The sequence below is a fragment of the Pempheris klunzingeri genome, chromosome 6 (genome assembly GCF_042242105.1).
Source record: "Pempheris klunzingeri isolate RE-2024b chromosome 6, fPemKlu1.hap1, whole genome shotgun sequence".
NCBI classification, from domain to species: Eukaryota; Metazoa; Chordata; class Actinopteri; order Acropomatiformes; family Pempheridae; genus Pempheris; species Pempheris klunzingeri.
In genome coordinates this window covers 14,221,030-14,239,712 of record NC_092017.1, presented here as the reverse complement: position 1 = coordinate 14,239,712, position 18,683 = coordinate 14,221,030, and the positions used below count along the sequence as shown (strand labels likewise).

General features: G+C 41.9%; 1 protein-coding gene across 1 annotated transcript in view; it reads left to right on the top strand.

Annotated features, from left to right (window-relative positions):
- Positions 1-18,683, top strand: part of LOC139202398 (voltage-dependent R-type calcium channel subunit alpha-1E) — an 83,716-nt gene extending 65,033 nt beyond the window's left edge. Inside the window, exons 22-48 of the mRNA XM_070831864.1 lie at positions 15-259; positions 780-891; positions 1,144-1,273; positions 1,790-1,849; positions 3,048-3,154; positions 3,377-3,388; positions 3,596-3,692; positions 4,802-4,962; positions 5,377-5,514; positions 6,162-6,363; positions 6,987-7,151; positions 7,879-7,989; positions 8,077-8,157; positions 8,371-8,559; positions 8,666-8,757; positions 9,528-9,690; positions 9,868-9,995; positions 11,331-11,427; positions 12,743-12,848; positions 12,977-13,084; positions 13,254-13,354; positions 15,413-15,519; positions 15,737-15,905; positions 16,258-16,386; positions 16,647-16,794; positions 16,996-17,177; positions 17,343-18,683. Of these exons, the coding sequence (XP_070687965.1) occupies positions 15-259; positions 780-891; positions 1,144-1,273; positions 1,790-1,849; positions 3,048-3,154; positions 3,377-3,388; positions 3,596-3,692; positions 4,802-4,962; positions 5,377-5,514; positions 6,162-6,363; positions 6,987-7,151; positions 7,879-7,989; positions 8,077-8,157; positions 8,371-8,559; positions 8,666-8,757; positions 9,528-9,690; positions 9,868-9,995; positions 11,331-11,427; positions 12,743-12,848; positions 12,977-13,084; positions 13,254-13,354; positions 15,413-15,519; positions 15,737-15,905; positions 16,258-16,386; positions 16,647-16,794; positions 16,996-17,177; positions 17,343-17,897 (3,895 nt within the window). The 3' untranslated portion in view covers positions 17,898-18,683. The remainder of the gene's footprint in view (positions 1-14; positions 260-779; positions 892-1,143; positions 1,274-1,789; positions 1,850-3,047; positions 3,155-3,376; positions 3,389-3,595; positions 3,693-4,801; positions 4,963-5,376; positions 5,515-6,161; positions 6,364-6,986; positions 7,152-7,878; positions 7,990-8,076; positions 8,158-8,370; positions 8,560-8,665; positions 8,758-9,527; positions 9,691-9,867; positions 9,996-11,330; positions 11,428-12,742; positions 12,849-12,976; positions 13,085-13,253; positions 13,355-15,412; positions 15,520-15,736; positions 15,906-16,257; positions 16,387-16,646; positions 16,795-16,995; positions 17,178-17,342) is intronic.

Here is an 18,683-nt window from a genome sequence, read left to right as displayed (position 1 = left end):
GTCTGTATTTTCAGACAGGGGGAGAGGAGTGAAGGAGGAGACGCTGGCCCGCCAGACAACCAGAGCCACAATGGTGACCAGCGCCCTCAGAAGCAGGAAGAACCTCCTCAGCAATCAGATCCGTATCCGCCTGCCATCCCAGACAGCAACAAAGAGGAGAATGAGACAGAGCAGGACCAGGATAAATCTCAGCTCAGCTCCAGTGTGATCATCGAGGTTCCCAACGTCCAGTCGTCTCTGGAGCTCTCCACCATCACAGGTATTACAACTGTTAGTTTGTAATGACTTTTTATATTGTGACATGAGTTGGTGCTTTGTTGTTTTTTTGTTTTCCAATCATTTGATATCACCATCTTTACTCAAATCTCACAAGTTCAGCCCGTAATTCTCACTTTACTCATTGTGGTGTTTGTCAATGTCAATTCTCAAGCACATTTAGCCTCCAAGTAGATTTGAGATGAGAAATTGGCTATGTAGCTGTAGAGATTAATTAATTAGATATCTTTTACTCCTAGCTTAATTTGTTGCTTTCACAGTTCAGGTATTATGAGAAGTGTTGAATCATCGTCTAAGCTAGCCCCAATTGTTCTCTGATTCAGCGTTTGATTGCTGGGGTCAATCTAGTCCCAGTGGATATTTTCAACATCAAAAAACTAAGCTTACCTACCAAAGCAGGGTATATGCTGGCTTTGGCAGGCTTCTTTCATTTTATTATCCCTATTCTTCTCCTCCTCATCCCTGTCCTTATCTCACCTTCTCCTCCTCCTGACCTCCTCCAGTCAATAGCAAGGACCCTGAAACCTCTAAATCAGAGAAGGAGGAGGCAGAAGAGACAGTGCCTGTCAACACAGTGACTCCAGACAGCATGTTCATCTTCAAACCTGACAACCCGTAAGCTACTCCCACTCACCCATCTCACAGGAAACTAGGATGGACTCCTGAGGGGTGTATTTCTTTTTAATACTGCAGTTATAATGCTGGGAGTCTAATATTTCCTGTTAAGATTTGCTGCATGACACCTGTGTTATTTAACCCTGCTCCCATTACATCTCAGCCAGCTTAAGCCTGCACAGTCTCACTCTCAGCAGATATGGTGTCTGACCTCTGCATCACATCTTCACTGTGCCATCTGCTCTCCCTCAGGGTGCGTCGAGCGTGTCACTACGTGGTGAACCTCAGGTACTTTGAAATGTCCATCCTGCTGGTCATAGCTGCCAGTAGTATAGCACTGGCTGCTGAGGACCCTGTAGCCACCTCCTCTGACTGGAATAAGGTTTGTGTGTTCACATTCATGTATATATCGTCGGTCTGACACATGTACAGCTGTAACATTAATGGCTTAATAGTAGCCAGAATATTTCTGCTGTTTCCACCATCTACTGTGAATCACTCTGTTAACTCCTGAGATGTGATTTCAATCACTCTTTATCTGTGCCTTGAGTCTCCCTTCATCGACACTAAGCAGCAAAAGTACCATCAAGAAATAAGAAAACATTTTCTTGAATTGTTTTGCACTAATGTGACTTGATGGGGGGGCAGTTAAATCGGTGATTAGTGAGGAAATTGAAGTCTGAGACAAACTGTGCTTGGTTGCTTATGGGAGGAATCTTGTGTTGTATTATCATCATTTGAGTGGACCGTCTCATACTAAACCACAAGATGACTGTCTGTGAAGTAAAATAGTCCTAAATGTCATAAAATCAGCCCAATGTGAAGGACACATTTCTGTTATCTGTGTTATAAATCTGCTCGTTCTCTTTGACTGTCCTCCTGTCTCACACTCGTGCAGGTTCTGCGGTATTTTGATTATGTGTTTACTGGAGTCTTCACATTTGAAATGATTATAAAGGTGAGTTATAGTAATGATGTGTCACTGTGAGGTGATTGATGCAAGAAATTATGGTAAAAAATGTAATTATGTGTTACAACATGAAACACACACAAGAAAACAGACTGAAATGCTCGACACGAAGCAAACAGATGGTAAAAAGGTGCAGTTTATTGTTGAATACGATCAATGATTACAAGGCACCAAAAACAGACACAATCCAAAAAATACTTGACTAGACTAGATTTTCTCAACAAGACACAAACTCTGACTAGGATGCTGGAACGCTCGACACAAGGGCGCAAGACGATCTGGCACAGGACAAGTGAAAACGTAGACAATATATATACCCGGGAAGGGAGCACAGGTGGAACCATTCAGGGTGGGGCAGACAATCACAGGAGCAGGAAACAGGAAGTAAAGGGGCCTGAAACGAGAGAAGTTGAATGCCACAATAAAACAGGAAATACACAACACATGAACTAAACTTAACAAACTTGACCAGCCATAACATTATAATTACTTTTTCGACTTAAGAGTGCCAGGATGGTTCCACTATATAGCAAATGTAACTTAACTCAGCGACTAAACTAGGAGGTAAAGGTTCCTTTTGAACAACAAAGAAAATTAGACAACATAGTCTGATAACGGATCGAAAGCAAAGCAGTTTTCAGACACAATAAAACAAGTTTAGCTCATCATGCCTTAAAATGAAGCTGTGTTAACTAGCGACCTCTCTTCTCCATTAGCATATGTTTATTGGTTGTAACTAGTTCAACTGAAAAGTTTTCCAAAGATGTAAAATTAACTAGCAATTTCTTTTAAAATAGGGGCAAAGATTCAAGAAATGTCTGAAAAGATACAACTGATGTTGTCCATCCACCCATCTATCATTTATACAGCTTATGCTGGCCTTAGCCAATCCCAGTTGACAGCAGCCTAACGATGTGAAGCAGAATTATGATTTTTTTTGTACTTTTTCATCTACTATAAATCATCTTGAGACTTCAGAACTATCTTGCGACTCCAAGTGGGGGCCCTGACCCTCAATTTGGGAACTGTTGCTTCTATGTGTTAATGCACCATTTAAATTCATTTAGTGTCATTTAGCTTGTTCAACTTGATTCTGCTTAAAAATCCAACTCTGTGACTTCAAGTACATATAAAAAGAATTCAAAGTTCATCATTTCTTCATTGCACACTTTTGTCTTGTCCTTAGATGATCGACCAGGGTCTGATCCTCCATGATGGCTCCTACTTCAGAGACCTATGGAACATCCTAGACTTCATCGTCGTGGTGGGAGCATTGGTCGCGTTCGCCCTCTCGTCAGTCAATGATTTATTTCAATTAATCACACGCACACTAATCACATGTCTAAACATCACAATGTCTTTGAATCAGCTGTAGTTTTTCTGCTGTAAATGTTGCTTCACTTCATGCAGTTGTCTCTTTCATTTTGTTTAAAACATTATAACTGTTGATATACATGTCCCTCTTTCCTGTTTGTCCCCGTCTGTGGATGGTGCCCCTGTGGGATTGACCACCAGCAATGTGATGGGGTAAAAAACAAAAAAGTCTTCCTCTCTTAGAATAAATGATATCTTTGTATGTGAAAATTCAGAGTGTAACATGAGTAGAATATGTCAGATTAAACGTACCTTAACGATGGATGAATAAGGTGGGAAAAACAGCTCTGACTATCTAAAAATGAGACACTTGCTGTGCTGCAGTGGTGGGTTGCTTACATTTTCTGTTTTTCTGTACAGAAATAACAAAGGACGGGACATTAAGACCATCAAATCTCTGAGAGTATTGCGTGTCCTTAGACCACTGAAAACCATCAAGAGGCTTCCTAAACTCAAGGTCAGAGATGCTCTCCTGTCCTCGATATTTTGTGTTTCCATTTTTCAGTTTATTCATATTTTACCAGTTTATTTCTGTGTCTGTTATTATGAGTTAATTAATAAAAATAATATAATATAGATCAGCAAATCAAAAAGTTAAAAATGACAAAAACATGACACCAGTTGTCATAAAGTGAACGTTTAGTTTTGGTTCAGCCTTTCCATTATTTTCTAATCATGTAATTTTCTAATAGTCTGTTAATCTTGCAGTTTGACTGTGTTCCTGAATTATTAGGATTACCTTTCCATATGAGCGACTTTTCTCATCTCTGTGTCTAAATGTTTCCTTTAGCCTCAAAATACTTCCTCTGTCATCCCCAACTGTATGTCACAGACCTGAGAGTAGATAAAGTACAAGTAGACAGATGAGGTGATAAACCGTGAGGTGATAAACTGTGAGCATCAGGGCATGAAGATAAGTTGTCAAGGGTCCCCAAACATCACATGTAGTCTGTCTACAGGGAGAAAACAAGGAGAGGAGAGGAGAGGAGAGGAGAGGAGAGGAGAGGAGAGGAGAGGAGGACATATCAAACCATTAAAGCTCATGACTACACAAATGGATATCCTTTGAAAATAATTGAGGCACCAATTATATTCCTCAGTGGAAAAAGAAAGCTAAATGGAAAGTGAGGAGGAGAGGCATACAGAGGAAACAAAGAGGATTTTACAGACAAGAGAACAAAAGAGACTAAAAGAAAACAGGCATTGAGAGACAAGAGAGGAGAAGTGAAAAGTGAAGGCAGGGAAAGAGCCAGCATGAGAGGCAGCTGGGGGACATCTTAATCTATTTATTGGGAGAGTGTCTCAAGAGTATTTACATATGAACTAAAACTTGCACATACGTTATCTAACATTTTTCGTAGGTGTCCTGAAGAGCTGGTGTGTCAAACTTCAACATTTAAGATACCGTTAGCTGGAAATTACTCCACTTCTCAGCTTTGCTGTCAGAAAATCAAAAAACAATAAGCAAACCCTAGCAGAGTGTGATCTTTTTTTTGTAGGTTATAGCTGTTCAACATCCGACTCAGGTCTCAGATGTGTCTCATCTCCTGCGCCTCTCTCTTCCAGGCGGTGTTTGACTGCGTGGTGACGTCTCTGAAAAACGTCTTCAACATCCTGATTGTCTATAAGCTTTTTATGTTCATCTTTGCCGTCATCGCCGTGCAGCTCTTCAAGGGGAAGTTTTTCTACTGTACCGACAGCTCGAAGGACACAGAGAAGGACTGCCAGTAATACTCACTTTTCTCTGTTCTTCCCTCCTTTTTCCTTCTTTTATGCCTGCACACAGGTTTATTTTCTTTCTTTCTGAAATGAAATAGATAAATAAATATAATTTATTATCCTGCAAATCAAATATAATTGTTTTTCGGAATTTTGCTTTTTCTTGCATCTCTCTTTCCTTCTTCCTTCTCTCCTTTCCCTCCAATCTCTCTTTCCTCCCATCTTTTCTTCGATCCTTCAGTCCTTTTTAGGTTTGTTTAGCCCATTTATCTTTTGGCTCCACATCCTCACAAAACTAGACATGAAGTTAGAGAAGTTGCTGAAAATGTTTATAATACAAAGTTCAAAAAGTTTGAAGGTTTATATGATTCTTACCTTTTATTCTTTGTGTTGTACCTAATCTCCTCCTCTTCCTCCTCCAGGGGTTACTACATTGACTACGGGAAGGACAAGAAAGAGATGAAGAGAAGAGACTGGAAGAGACACGATTTTCACTACGACAACGTCATCTGGGCTCTGCTCACTCTCTTCACTGTTTCCACAGGAGAGGGATGGCCTCAGTGAGTGTCTGACTGGGATTAGTCTCACGCTGAAAGAGGAAATTCAGCAGTAGCTCTCCCACACGTCATTTTCCATTCTTAGAGTGCTCATTAGCTTTCATGAGCATTATAACCTTTTAACATCTGGCTTCTTCTTTGGTAATCAGCAAATCTGACCTTTGATGAGAGAAATATAATAGATGTCATTAGCTTAACAAAGATTTTCCATTCATTATCTCACAATAGGGTTACACCAATATTTCACTGACAGTGCTTGTGGGTTTGTACTGTTCCAACCCTCAATAATTGACTGCTGCTGTGGAAATAAATTAAAATCATATCCTCTTCCAAATGGCAGGCTGGCATTTGATCCCCACCGCAATGACCAAATACTTCAAAATAATTTCGGCCAAAAGTAATCACTGCTTGTCTTTTGTTTTTTTACCACTTTTAGAATATAACAGTTCAAAATGGGAAATTTTGCTGCACAGAATGTGGCACTTTTTACTAAAGAATACGTGTCTTCTTTACCAAAGTATGCAAGAGTCTTGATTTTGTGCTGTGCCTGTGTGTACTGTGGACTTTTCTTTGTGGTTGCTCAAGCTTTTAAGAGCATTAGTGTTAGCATTATTTTTAGCATTAGCTTAGCACTGTCTCTGTTCTTCCAGGGTTCTGCAGCACTCAGTGGATGTAACAGAGGAGGATAGAGGACCGAGCCACGGCAACAGGATGGAGATGTCCATCTTCTATGTCATCTACTTTGTCGTCTTTCCTTTCTTCTTCGTCAACATCTTCGTGGCTCTTATCATCATCACCTTCCAGGAACAGGGGGATAAGATGATGGAGGAGTGCAGCCTGGAAAAGAATGAGGTGGATGAAAGATTGATAAAGAAACAGCCAACTAACACTTGCTGCCGCATCTCTGTCTCTTTTCTTTTGCATGGAATAAAACGACAGCGTTTCTTGTTGAGATGTCAGTGAGATGTGCATGGATCATTATGGGTGCAATCTAGTGATCTGATCAGCTGGGTGGATTTTAATATGCTCATTAGGATGATGTTGGCTGGTTCTTGTTAAAACGCTTCTTCTGCCAGTCAATGATGTTAGAGCCTGGCCACACATACAGTATGCCTGGGCAATCAAAGAAACCTCCCATATAACAAGCTCTCATGATTTTACAACATTTTCTAATTGCTCTCGCTTAATGACCCTTAAGCTCTCACATTTTTGTGTTTTGTATTTTCACACTTCCTGCCTCTCTCCCTCCCTCTGTCCCTTGAAGTATAACTTTACAATCTATGAAGCCTTTATAGATAGAATGTACTTCATTGTAAATCCATAAATGTTCTTATAGGAAGCATATTTCTTCCTTTAGAGAAAGAAAGCAAAGAGAAAAGCAAAGAGCAAAGAGAAAAGAAGCAAAAACAAGGTGGACAGTTGGACTGTGTGCTGTTTTTATTGTTTCACTGTTCGTTCTTTTCTCTGTATTTCAGAGGGCGTGCATAGATTTCGCCATCAGCGCCAAGCCCCTGACCCGTTACATGCCCCAGAACCGGCACACGTTCCAGTACCGTCTGTGGCATTTTGTGGTGTCACCCTCTTTTGAGTACACCGTCCTGGCCATGATCGCTCTCAACACCATTGTACTGATGATGAAGGTGAGGAAGACAAAAGCTGAACGTTTTAGGAACACCAGAACAACCGATATCCACATCTGTCTTCTCACTCCTAAAAATTACCTTCCATTTTCTACAGATCCTTGTTTGCTGGTAGGAAAAACACACCTTGTTTTGCTTCTCAGCGACATATTCTGCCATGAACTTGTGATTGTTAACACTTTGGTTTTAAAATAAACCAAGATGTGTTACTCCTAACTGGACACAAGGATGTGTAGAAACTGATGTGTCTGTTTTAGGTATCACAACACCACCTCAACACACTGTGACGTATTCACTTGAATCTGCTGATGTTTTAGTTTTTTCCACCCGTCTCTCGCCACTATTTATTCCCTGAACTGGACTTTTCTTAGGCTGAACTGGTTGTTCAGACAGACAGACAGTCAGACAGACAGACGCAGGGTGACTCAGCCTGTATTAAATATTGATCTATAATGTCCAGGGGCTGCTATTTAGCATGACCTCATTAACTGTGGCTGCCGCCCCCAGAGGAATGACTCCTTTTATAGTGCGACAGATGAGAGGTGCAGAGACTGAGGGACTATTTATGGGTCTGGAGGAATCTTCCATCAACCTGTAGATCCACAGGGCGCAGGGCTGAAGTTCACACTGATATCAGACTGGTATCATGAGGTTACGCTGCAGTTAACTGGTTTGGGAATATTCCGCTTCTCTTGTAGTTTAACCCCTGCCGCCTCTCTACTTTCAGTATTACACTGCCCCACCAGCATATGAGGCTGTACTGAAGCACCTGAACACAGCTTTCACTGTTGTCTTCTCTGTCGAGTGTGTCCTCAAGATCATGGCCTTCGGCTTTCTGGTGAGAGAAAAGAGCAGCGCGCAGCCTGAATGCAAATTCACAGTCCTCTCGAGAAAATGACTCAAAGTGTTTTTCCTCTCTCTGCAGAACTACTTTCGAGACACATGGAACATTTTTGACTTCATCACTGTTTTGGGCAGCATCACAGAGATTGTGGTCGACTTGCAGGTGATTAGAAAAACATGATTAAGTATCAACAGACAGAGAGAATGTAACTGTACCTCTGACTGATCCCCTCTCTTCTTCTCTGCAACGTTTCTCAGTTTCCCTCGAGTATTATTGTGAACGTTAACACTGTGTTACTGTGTATGACAAGCTGACATCCGTCAACGCTTGTAGTAAACAACAGTTTCCCTCCCCTCTCCTGTATCCTCACACCAGTCCTTTGTTGATGCGTTCAACATGAGTTTCTTGAAGCTGTTCAGAGCAGCTCGTCTGATCAAACTGCTGAGACAAGGTTACACCATTCGGATCCTTCTGTGGACCTTCGTCCAGTCCTTCAAGGCTTTGCCCTACGTCTGCCTGCTCATCGCCATGCTCTTCTTCATCTACGCCATCATTGGCATGCAGGTTAGGAACAGGTTGTGTTTGAGCCAATGTTTATGTTATGCACGGCCTGTTTTGTGTGTGTGTTTGTTTGTTTTTTTTGATATGTGTGTTTTTCTGTGTGGATCAGGTGTTTGGAAACATTAAGCTGAATGACAAGACCCACATTACCCAGCACAACAACTTCAAGACCTTCTCTGGTGCTCTGATGCTGTTATTCAGGTAGGACATCGTCAGATCTTGAGTCTCATTCTTTGGGTAGCTTCATGTTGTTTGTTTCATATCAATGTAGAAACAGTCCTTGAAGCTATTCCATCTGAAACTCAACACCGTACTAAATCCAGTCGCTTAGCTTCAGTACTACAGACTAGCTACTATCTGTGTGCCTCGGTAAGAGCCAGCAGCGATCCCAGCTACATTCATTTGCTACACTTTGTTAGCTAAATAACACATTTCCTTAGTGTGCTCTGAATAATGTTGCTAGGTTACAGTAGGAGGGCTTTGCTTCAGGCTACTCAGTGTCAAGAGGTGATAGATGCTGCAGTGTACCACTTACAGTGCCTTTGATGCAAATAGCTTTTCAAACACTTTGAGAGTTTTACATCTGGTATGAAAAGCACAGTTTGTCAAATAATGAAATGGCTATCTAGACCAAAGTGTTGAGTTTATCTGCTCATTTAAACTTGATAAGAATCATATCTTTTGCCTTTTGCTCTGACATATAAAAACAGCAACCGCATAAGCTGTTGGCAGTAACATTTAATGGCATTAAAAGATCAGCACTATGTACTGCACGTATTAGACTACACAGCTAGGTCTCACATTTGGAGCATCTAAACGCTGCCTCTGAAGCAAGTGGTGCGAGTCTTGATGCTTTGATTGCACCTTCCAGATGGCAGACACGACTGTGAATAAACTGTGAGCTGGACTGCTCAAGTCCTAACCTCCTCCTCCTCCTCCTCGTCCTGGTGTTATGTAATGTGTGTGTCCAGGAGTGCCACAGGGGAGTCGTGGCAGGAGATCATGTTGTCGTGCCTGGGGGGACAGAAGTGTGAGACGGACCCAGCAGTACTGGTGCCCGACCAGGAGGGAGGCTGTGGTTCTGACTTCGCCTATTTCTACTTTGTCTCGTTCATCTTCTTCAGCTCCTTCCTGGTAATACAAGGAAACTGGAATGAGAGCGATTCTTCTAAACTACAACAATACCTCTTTTTAATCTTTTAGCCTGAAGAAACTCTGTCTGTCTTGAGCAGCTGTTCTTTCTGTTTTATACATTTCACCTTCCATAAAAGTCAAAGCTTTTCTTTCCTTTATGGTTTGTCTTCTGTCCAGATGCTGAATCTGTTTGTGGCTGTGATAATGGATAACTTTGAGTATCTGACAAGAGACTCATCCATCTTGGGTCCACACCACCTGGATGAGTTTGTCCGGATCTGGGGGGAGTATGACCGCGCTGCCTGGTCAGTGTCTCTTTATGCTTCACCTACACTTCATCAAAAGTGCTGCTGCTTTTCAGTAATGATAAATGATGTGTTCTACAGTCATGCTGTAAAATATAAATCAACTCAAGAGGAACACTCACTAATCCACTTCTACTTCTGTTGTTTAATATTGGATGTAAAAAGCAAATTTGGGATGTCTTGTCTAGTGAGTTTAACTAGCTCCAGTAGAGATAAATGACAACAGCTATGGACAACAATGCCCAAACTATGTCACTAGCCTACAGAAAAGTATTGTTTAAGTGTTTTTGTATGTGTGCCTTACAGATTAAAGACGTCAATGTTGTCAGGATGTCCTAAAACCTTTCTTTTTTTGAGGACAAGAGGACACAGCCTCCATTTAGTCCTTATTTACCCTCCTCGTGGACTACAGTGCTCTAATGACACACAACTAAAGACATGTATGTTTTTTCCAGTGGTAGGGTCCACTATAAGGAGATGTACAAAGTTGTGCGCTCTATCTCGCCTCCCCTGGGTTTTGGAAAGAACTGCCCACACAGGGTGGCATGCAAGGTTTGGTTCCCCCATGTCAACAACACTCCCATCCACCCCTCCAACACCCCACCCCCACCCCCCCACCTCTGCCTCTTTCATGTGGGATCCTTCCCGACTTCCTCCTATGCCTCCTTTTCCTCCCCTCACTGGCTGTCACCACCCTGCTTGACCTTTAGGGGTGTGTTACTCTGGTCAAAGGATGACGACACTCCAGTCTCAGGGTACTAAGGCACAGGGCATCCCTCATTCAGGATTAAAAGTGAATATATTTTTTCATTTTCATTTTATCAAGGCATTTTTTTTAAAATGCTTAAAGCTTTTGCTGCAGTTGTGATGCAATTTAGGGGAAACCTGTCTCTTTCTACCTTTTGGATCTGGTGTAAAGATGTTCTTAGTACTCTCACACATACAAACATGCTACACAACGTAAGTATATGATATTTGTACCAGATCCAGTGAGGCTGTCATTCCTTTGCTCATCCTGGTTTTCTCTTTTCCCAGATTTCTATGCCCTGATGGCCGCATAGAAAGAGTACAACCTGTTTTTATTTCTCCTCCTGCGTGATGCCTTGGAATAATGATTTCTTTTGTATCTCCTCCATTCTTGTTCCTCTCTTTTACCCTTCACCCCCTCCTGTGCTCCTGCATCCCTCGGGAACGCACTCCCTGACTCCTCCACCATTATTCAATTTCTCTTCCATCTCCAACATCACCCCTCTCCCTTCCCTTGCCCTCTTCCTCTCCCTCCCTCTTTTTTCCTTCTTTCTCATCCCCGTCTTCATGGTTACCTGGCGCCCCCAGTGGTCGTATCCATTACACTGACATGTATGAGATGTTGACCAACATGTCGCCACCTCTAGGCCTGGGCAAGAAATGCCCCTCCAAGGTGGCATATAAGGTAGACTGAACACTAGAGATGACCAGGCACTGCCTTCATATTTTAATGAACATGGCACAAGCTCATTTTGTGTGTCATACATTGGAAGAGCAAGCATTTTTTCTGTGGATTATATGATGCAGTATTGCTTGTTGAAACACTTTTAAGTTCAAGTACTTTTTCAATGGCAGATGATTAGCGCTACAGTAATTATTTGGCTGTTTTGCTTTGCATCTTGGCAGAACATATAAGACATAACTTTCTGTTTGCTGTTATCTGATGTAACAGACTTGGTGGAGTTTATAAGCAAGTTAAAAAACATGAACCAGGAAGTTGTCAAACATCTACATGATAAGTCTTGTCTGTTTGTTCTCACGTCTTTCATACTTACTCATTTATCTGTCTGCATGTGCCTCCTGCCACAGCCCAGTGTTACATCTATGTGCAATATGTCATGTGCTGTATGTGTATGTGTTGATTGTGAGATTTCAGATGAAGCTATTGTCTTACTGCAGAGTGTGTTGTATGAGTTATATAAAACTAGATAGAGAGCAAATACTGCTTAGACCTCAGTTTACAGAGGTGACTGATAGAAAATTATATTTTCTAATTTTGTCTGTTTATTTTGTGACCTCAGATGTTTTGTTGAGATTGCAAAATTGTTATTTTGAGACCCCCCCTAAAAATCTATTTTTTTCTTGTTACTTCTCCATCTTGACATACAATAACAAGTTATCAAGTTTTTTGTAGTCATCAAATACAGTAATTACTGTATTTTGTGTCTGAAAACAAGATATGGTCGATAACTTCATCGCTTTCTTCTCCCTTCTTCTGTCTCTGTCAGTGTAGTTTTGTTAATTTCATTTAAACAAAGCATGCACTATGCTATATGAAATTATGATTTAAGTGGAAGCTTAACATAATGCCCTTCTGACGCCCAGAAGGACCATGGTTGCTCATCTTTTTTTCCAACTAGTTGCCTTAAAATCATAATTTAATTATCTAATTATCTCTGTAACATATTTATGGGTGAGTAAGCAAAGGCACTTATGATGTTCCAGCTGGGTTATTTTTCTTTTGGATTGAAACGTATTCAAATATTATTTAAGATATAATTACAGAATAGCATTCTTGCCTATGGGCAAGTACCACAAAACTCTAATTTTTTATCTCGAGATAAGGAGAATATTAAGTCTATATTTCCACAAGGTAATAGAAGTTAAAAACTTTATGATCCACCACAGCCACTCTGGGCTTCCACTTTTGCACTGTTCTACGTTGTATAATTGTTTGTGATGTGCTGGGTTGTGACTGACTGTGATAATACTGCACTCAGAGACTAGTCCTGATGAACATGCCGGTGGACGAGGACATGTCTGTTCACTTCACCTCCACCCTTATGGCCCTCATCCGCACCGCACTGGAAGTCAAGATAGCCAGAGGTCAGACCAAATATCAAAACTTTAAAGGACACACATGTACTGTTATGTAAAGCACAGTGAATTAACTAAAATCCCACTCAATCTGTGTGTGTGTGTGTGTGTGTGTGTGCGTGTATTTTTATCTCCAGGAGGGGAGGATAGAAATCAGATGGATCTGGACCTGCAGAAGGAAATCAGTGTCATCTGGCCTCATCTCTCTCAGAAGACATTGGATCTGCTTGTTCCTATTCACAAAGGTGACATCACCACAACGCCTACAACCTAACAGAAGTCAGAAATCAATTATAGTAGTATATACAGTTTTGCTATTTATGTAGTTGTAGTAGTAAGTGGTATTTAATTTGATAATGTTCTCCAGAGTGGTCATGTCTATGGTGTGATGGTTTCTGCTTTATCCTTATTCAGCCAGCGATATGACCATTGGGAAGATCTATGCCGCCATGATGATCATGGATTACTACAAGCAGAGCAAGGCCAAGAAGCTCCGACAGCAACTGGAGGAACAGGTACACTCCCCTCCAAAAGTATTGGAACAGTGAGGCCAGTTCCTTTATTTTTGCTGTAGACTGAAAACATTTGGGTTTGACATCAAAAGATGAATATGAGACATGAGATCAACATTTCAGCTTTTATTTCCAGGTATTTACATCTGGATCTGATACACAACTTAGAAGATAGCACCTTTTGTTTGAACCCACCCATTTTTCATGTGAGCAAAAGTATTGGAACATGTGACTAACAGATGTGTTTTGTTGCTCTGGTGTGTCCTATTCCATTTATTATTCAAACAATAAATAGCGCTGAATGTCTACGTTCAGTTTCAGATTTGGGTTTTGCCTGTGCAGACTGCATTTATAGTTAGAGGTGTAACCAACAAGAAAACCAGAGAGCTGTCCATGGGTGAAAAACAAGCAATTGTGAAGCTGAGAGAAGATGGAAAATCAATCACAGTCATTGCACAAACATTGGCCATAGCCAGTACAACCATTTGGAATGTCCTGAAGAAGAAAGAAACCACTGGTGTACTAAGTAACAGACGTCGAACGGGTAGACCAAGGAAAATAGCAGCAGTTGATGACAGAGACATTGTGAGAGCTGTAAAGAAAGACCCTAAAACAACTGTTGACATCAGCATCAACCTCCAGAGAGCAGGAGAGAAGGTGTCACAGTCTACTGTTCGCAGAAGACTTCATGAACAAAAGTACAGAGGCCACACCAGAAGATGCAAACCACTCATTAGCCAGAAGAATAGGAAGGCCAGGCTGGGATTTGCCAAAAAGTCCAGAGATAAGCCTAAAAATTCTGGGACAAAGTTTTATGGACTGATGAGACAAAGATGAACCTTTACCAAAGTGATGGAAAGGCTAAAGTTTGGAGAAAGAGAGGATCTGCTCATGATCCCAAACATACAAGCTCATCTGTGAAACACAGTGGAGGTCATGTCATGGCTTGGGCTTGCATGGCTTCTTCTGGGATGGGCTCATTCATCTTCATTGATGATGTAACACATGATGGCAGCAGCAAAATGAACTCAGAAGTCTACAGAGACATTTTGTCTGCCAATTTAAAGAAAGATGCTACCAAACTGATCCTTCATGATGCAGCAAGATAATGATTCAAAACACACTGCCAAAACAACACAGGAGTTCATCAGGGGCAAGAAGTGGGAGGTTTTAGACTGGCTCCAGTCAATCTCCAGACTTCAACCCTGTAGAGCATTTTACCTGCTAAAGAGCAGACTGAAGGGAGAAACCCCCCAAAACAAACCACAACTGAAAGAGGCTGCGGTGAAAGCCTGGAAAAGCATCACAAAAGCAGAATGCAAAAGTTTGGTGATGTCAATGAGTCACAGGCTTGATGCAGTTATTGCAAGCAAAGGATTTGCAACTAAATATTAAGTCTTTTCACGTTAATCTATCGTAAGTCTATCTGTTCCAATACTTTTGCTCGCCTAAAAATTTGGTGTTCCGTTACAAATAATGCTATCTTCTAAGTTGTGTATCAGATCCAGATGTAAATACCTGGAAATAAAAGCTGAAATGTTGATCTCTTGTCTCATATTCATCTTTTGATGTCAAACCCAAATGTTTTCAGTCTACAGCAAAAATAAAGGAACTGGCCTCACTGTTCCAATACTTTTGGAGGGGAGTGTATTTTTCTTTTTTTTACTTTTATTCTTGTTTTTGCTTTGTTGTTGTTGTTTTTTCTTAACATAATTCTGATCTTGTCACCATCGTCAGTGTTAAGCTAATTAAACTTGGCATGATTTATCAGTTTGATTCAAATATTTGCCTGAGATTTGTGTTTACCCAGTCAGTTTTAAACTGAACCACATTATACTTTAATTATACTCATCTAAGTATTTATTGTATTAACAAACTGAGGATTAACTGAAGAGACACACTGTCATCCAAACTTAAATGTCATGTATAACCAACTGGCCATCTTCATTTCAGGATTCTTTCAGTAACATTTTGCTGCCAGTGTCCATGTTTTAATTAAAGCAGCGTATTTGTAGCCATATTTAATTTCCCACCCCCCCTTGTGTGTTTGTCTCCCTGCAGAAACATGCTCCTATGTTCCAGCGTATGGATGCCTCCTCTCTGCCTCAAGAAATCCTATGCAATGCCAAATCCCTTTCATTCCTCAGGCATAGTGCCGGATCTGCTCTGTAAATATTCAACTTTATTTTCCTCTCACAGATATTTATATTGGCTTGTGGTTATTTATGCTGATAGGAATAGATAAATCTCTTTTTCTGTGGGTGGGAAGCTGGTCACTGACTTTTCAATGGCCCTCTGTACCTTTATCATCATTAACAATAATTAATTTATTTATGTGGGTTTATAATGCAGTTGCCCTGTCTGTGTCTGTGTGTGCTCCGTCAGCACCAGAGGAGGTTTTGTGGCTCTCAGCCCCATCTCTCCACAAGAGATGTTCCTGCAGCCGATGTCTCGCTCCGGGGAGGAGAAGGAGGAGGAGGATGACGACGACTACCGCTCACCCTACCATCCTTACCACCACCCACATCACCACCACCATCATTTACACACACTGGTAACCACCTGCATGTAGTGCTGAGAAAATATTACATATCTCCACATCAATCTGCATAATCGCTGTGTTGTCAAAGAAACGCTGAGGCTGAAGGTGAACTTTAGGTCAGCGGTCGATTATGCAGTAGCCCCATGGCAATTAGCATAGTTATGAAGTCTTGTGTTATTTGCTAGTTTTACTACTGCAAGAGAATAATATAATAATATGATTTTAGCAAACACAAGAGCTACATGCAACATCTCTTCTGGGTTAACATTATCACAGCATCGTTTTAGAGACTGTTTGATTCTCGAGACTTGGAAAAGGAAATAAATGAGAAACAGCCACCCCTCTTTTTGTGGTATTCATGTAGGTGCAAGATGTAGTGGAATATAACCAAGTGATGCAGCAGGCCAGGCAGGACCCAACAGTTATTAAATCACCTCAGCGGACATCATCCATCAGAGCATCATCCATGCCCAGACTAGCTGTTGATCCACAGGTAATTATGGTTTGGAAAGAAACGTGCTTTAACAATCAATAATTAAAATTCACTTGAGGTACATTAGGTATACTTATATTTGTTGCTCGACTGTACTGGATTGAAAATAGTTGTATAGTCATTGTTAGTAAAGTTTGCTGAGCATGTAATGTGGTCTACAGTTTATATGCCACTATGTATGAGTGTGTTTGCAGATCAGGTACAGTCATGTTTACTTAAGTGATTCCTCTTCTGTTTGTCTGATGCACCTGGGATGTCAGCCTGGGATGTCAGCAGACAGTAAGCTGATGAAGCGCTCCTTCTCCACCATCGGAGACCAGTGTGTGAACGGCCTCTGGCAGGAACAACACTCTCTGGAGAGAGTCAGTCCTGACGGCACATATCGGCCTCGTCAGAGGAGCTACAGAGGTCGCTTAAAACATTTAACTAACACATAGCCGAAACACCTCCTATAGGCTGATACACATTTATAGCATATGCTTTACCCAGAAAACGTCCAGGAAATTTTTATATTGGGATATCCATTAGTATGTTTTCATTTACTCTGACCTTCAACTGAGGTTTTTTTGCCTTTAAACTTTCCTTTACTGAAATCTACACCCCTCTTAGGTCCTAGAATCAACCACAGAGAAACAAGCAGTCATGAGAGAGGACGATCAAAGGAACGGCGCCACCTGCTGTCTCCTGACGTGTCCCGTTGCAACTCTGAAGAGCGCAGCCGTGATCCATCATGTGAAAGGAGACAGTCCCGTTCACCGAGCGAAGGACGCACGCACACCTTACAGAGACAGGTACGAGTACAATACTAAATTACACACTGAGGCACCAGTTTCACCTTTTGTGATTCAAAGTCATCCTGGTTTGTATCACACAAATTGAAAAAAGGACCAGAACAGCAGTACTCCGTCTAAGGAGTCTGTAGCAGTACTTTCCTATTGTGCTTGTGTTATTTGTAGGTGAACACATCAGGTAGCCCTGCCCATTCAGCCTCAGAGTCCAGTACTCCTCGTAATCGGCGCCAGCTGCCACAGACACCCTCTCGTCCACGACCATACATCTCCTATTCCCCTCTGGTCTGCCGAGCCCACACCTCTCCCACACCAGCAACCTCCTCCGACGGACAGACCCAGCCTCAGGATGGCCCTGGTGGCTCCACAGAGACCACGTGGAGGGCTGAGAAGGAGGGCGGCCCCATGTCCGCAGGTCAGGGGTCAACCGGAGTACAGGTTTCAGGACCGAGCCACCCGTCTCCTCACCGCTACATCTCAGAGCCCTACCTCCCATTCCACGAGGACGTCAGCGGTGGAGAGACAGGCGACAGGCAGGACACCCTAACATTTGAGACTGCCATGGCAACCAGTTTGGGACGAGCTAACGCCATAAGCTCCGCCCCTCAACTCAGACACTCCTGGCAGGTTCCTAACGGGCATTTCCGGAAGCACTTGGGGCAGGCGAGTCCAGCTGGACCCAGCGAGCTGCTAAGTGACACAGACGAGGATGACCGCTGCTAAAACAAACAAAAAAAATAGATGAAGAGGATGCAAAGAGCGACTGGGCACCTAAGAGAAGCTCCACATGGTACCACAAGGCTTCGGCTCCTCTGTGGGTCTAAGAACTTGTATTTTCGGCACCAGTAGCATAACAGGCAGGACTGTACTCCACTGCTATTAATCTGGATACTTGGCTGTCTGTCTGCAACGTGACCTTGTGTGTGTGTTTGTTGTAGCTGAAGAGAGGCTACATGCGTGGACATGGGTGTGTGTTTACCTGTGTGTGTGTGTGTGTGTGTGTGTGTGTGTGTGTGTGTGTGCGCACTCAATAAAGAAAACTTGCCAAATCAAGACCACAGCAGAAACAGGCCGAACTAGAAGTAGATCACTGCAGGCCAAGTGTTGCCAAGCCTTCCCACAAGAGTTAGTTTTTTGATTGTTATTTGAACAAAATATGGTGAGGCGTCAATCTAAGGCGTCCAAACCACCCATTGAGTCCAAGAAACTGATTCTAAGTGCGTTTTATGTAGGTGAACATAGAGGTAGCATGTAAAAATGTAATACGATGAATGTATTTTAGCTTTTGGTTATGTTCAGGTCATTTGAGAGGGTTGCTGTTAGTCTTTACTGTGCATAGTTGTAAAAGTAGCAATGAAACGGGGGTTGATTCAGCCACATTTTGCCAGTTTATAACTGGCAGCCAGCCATTCCATACAGTTCCTGTTTACAACAACAGTATCCACACGGTTCATGGGCATTATACCGTCGCTAAGAAATAAATTGTCAATACAGGAAATTAAATTCCAC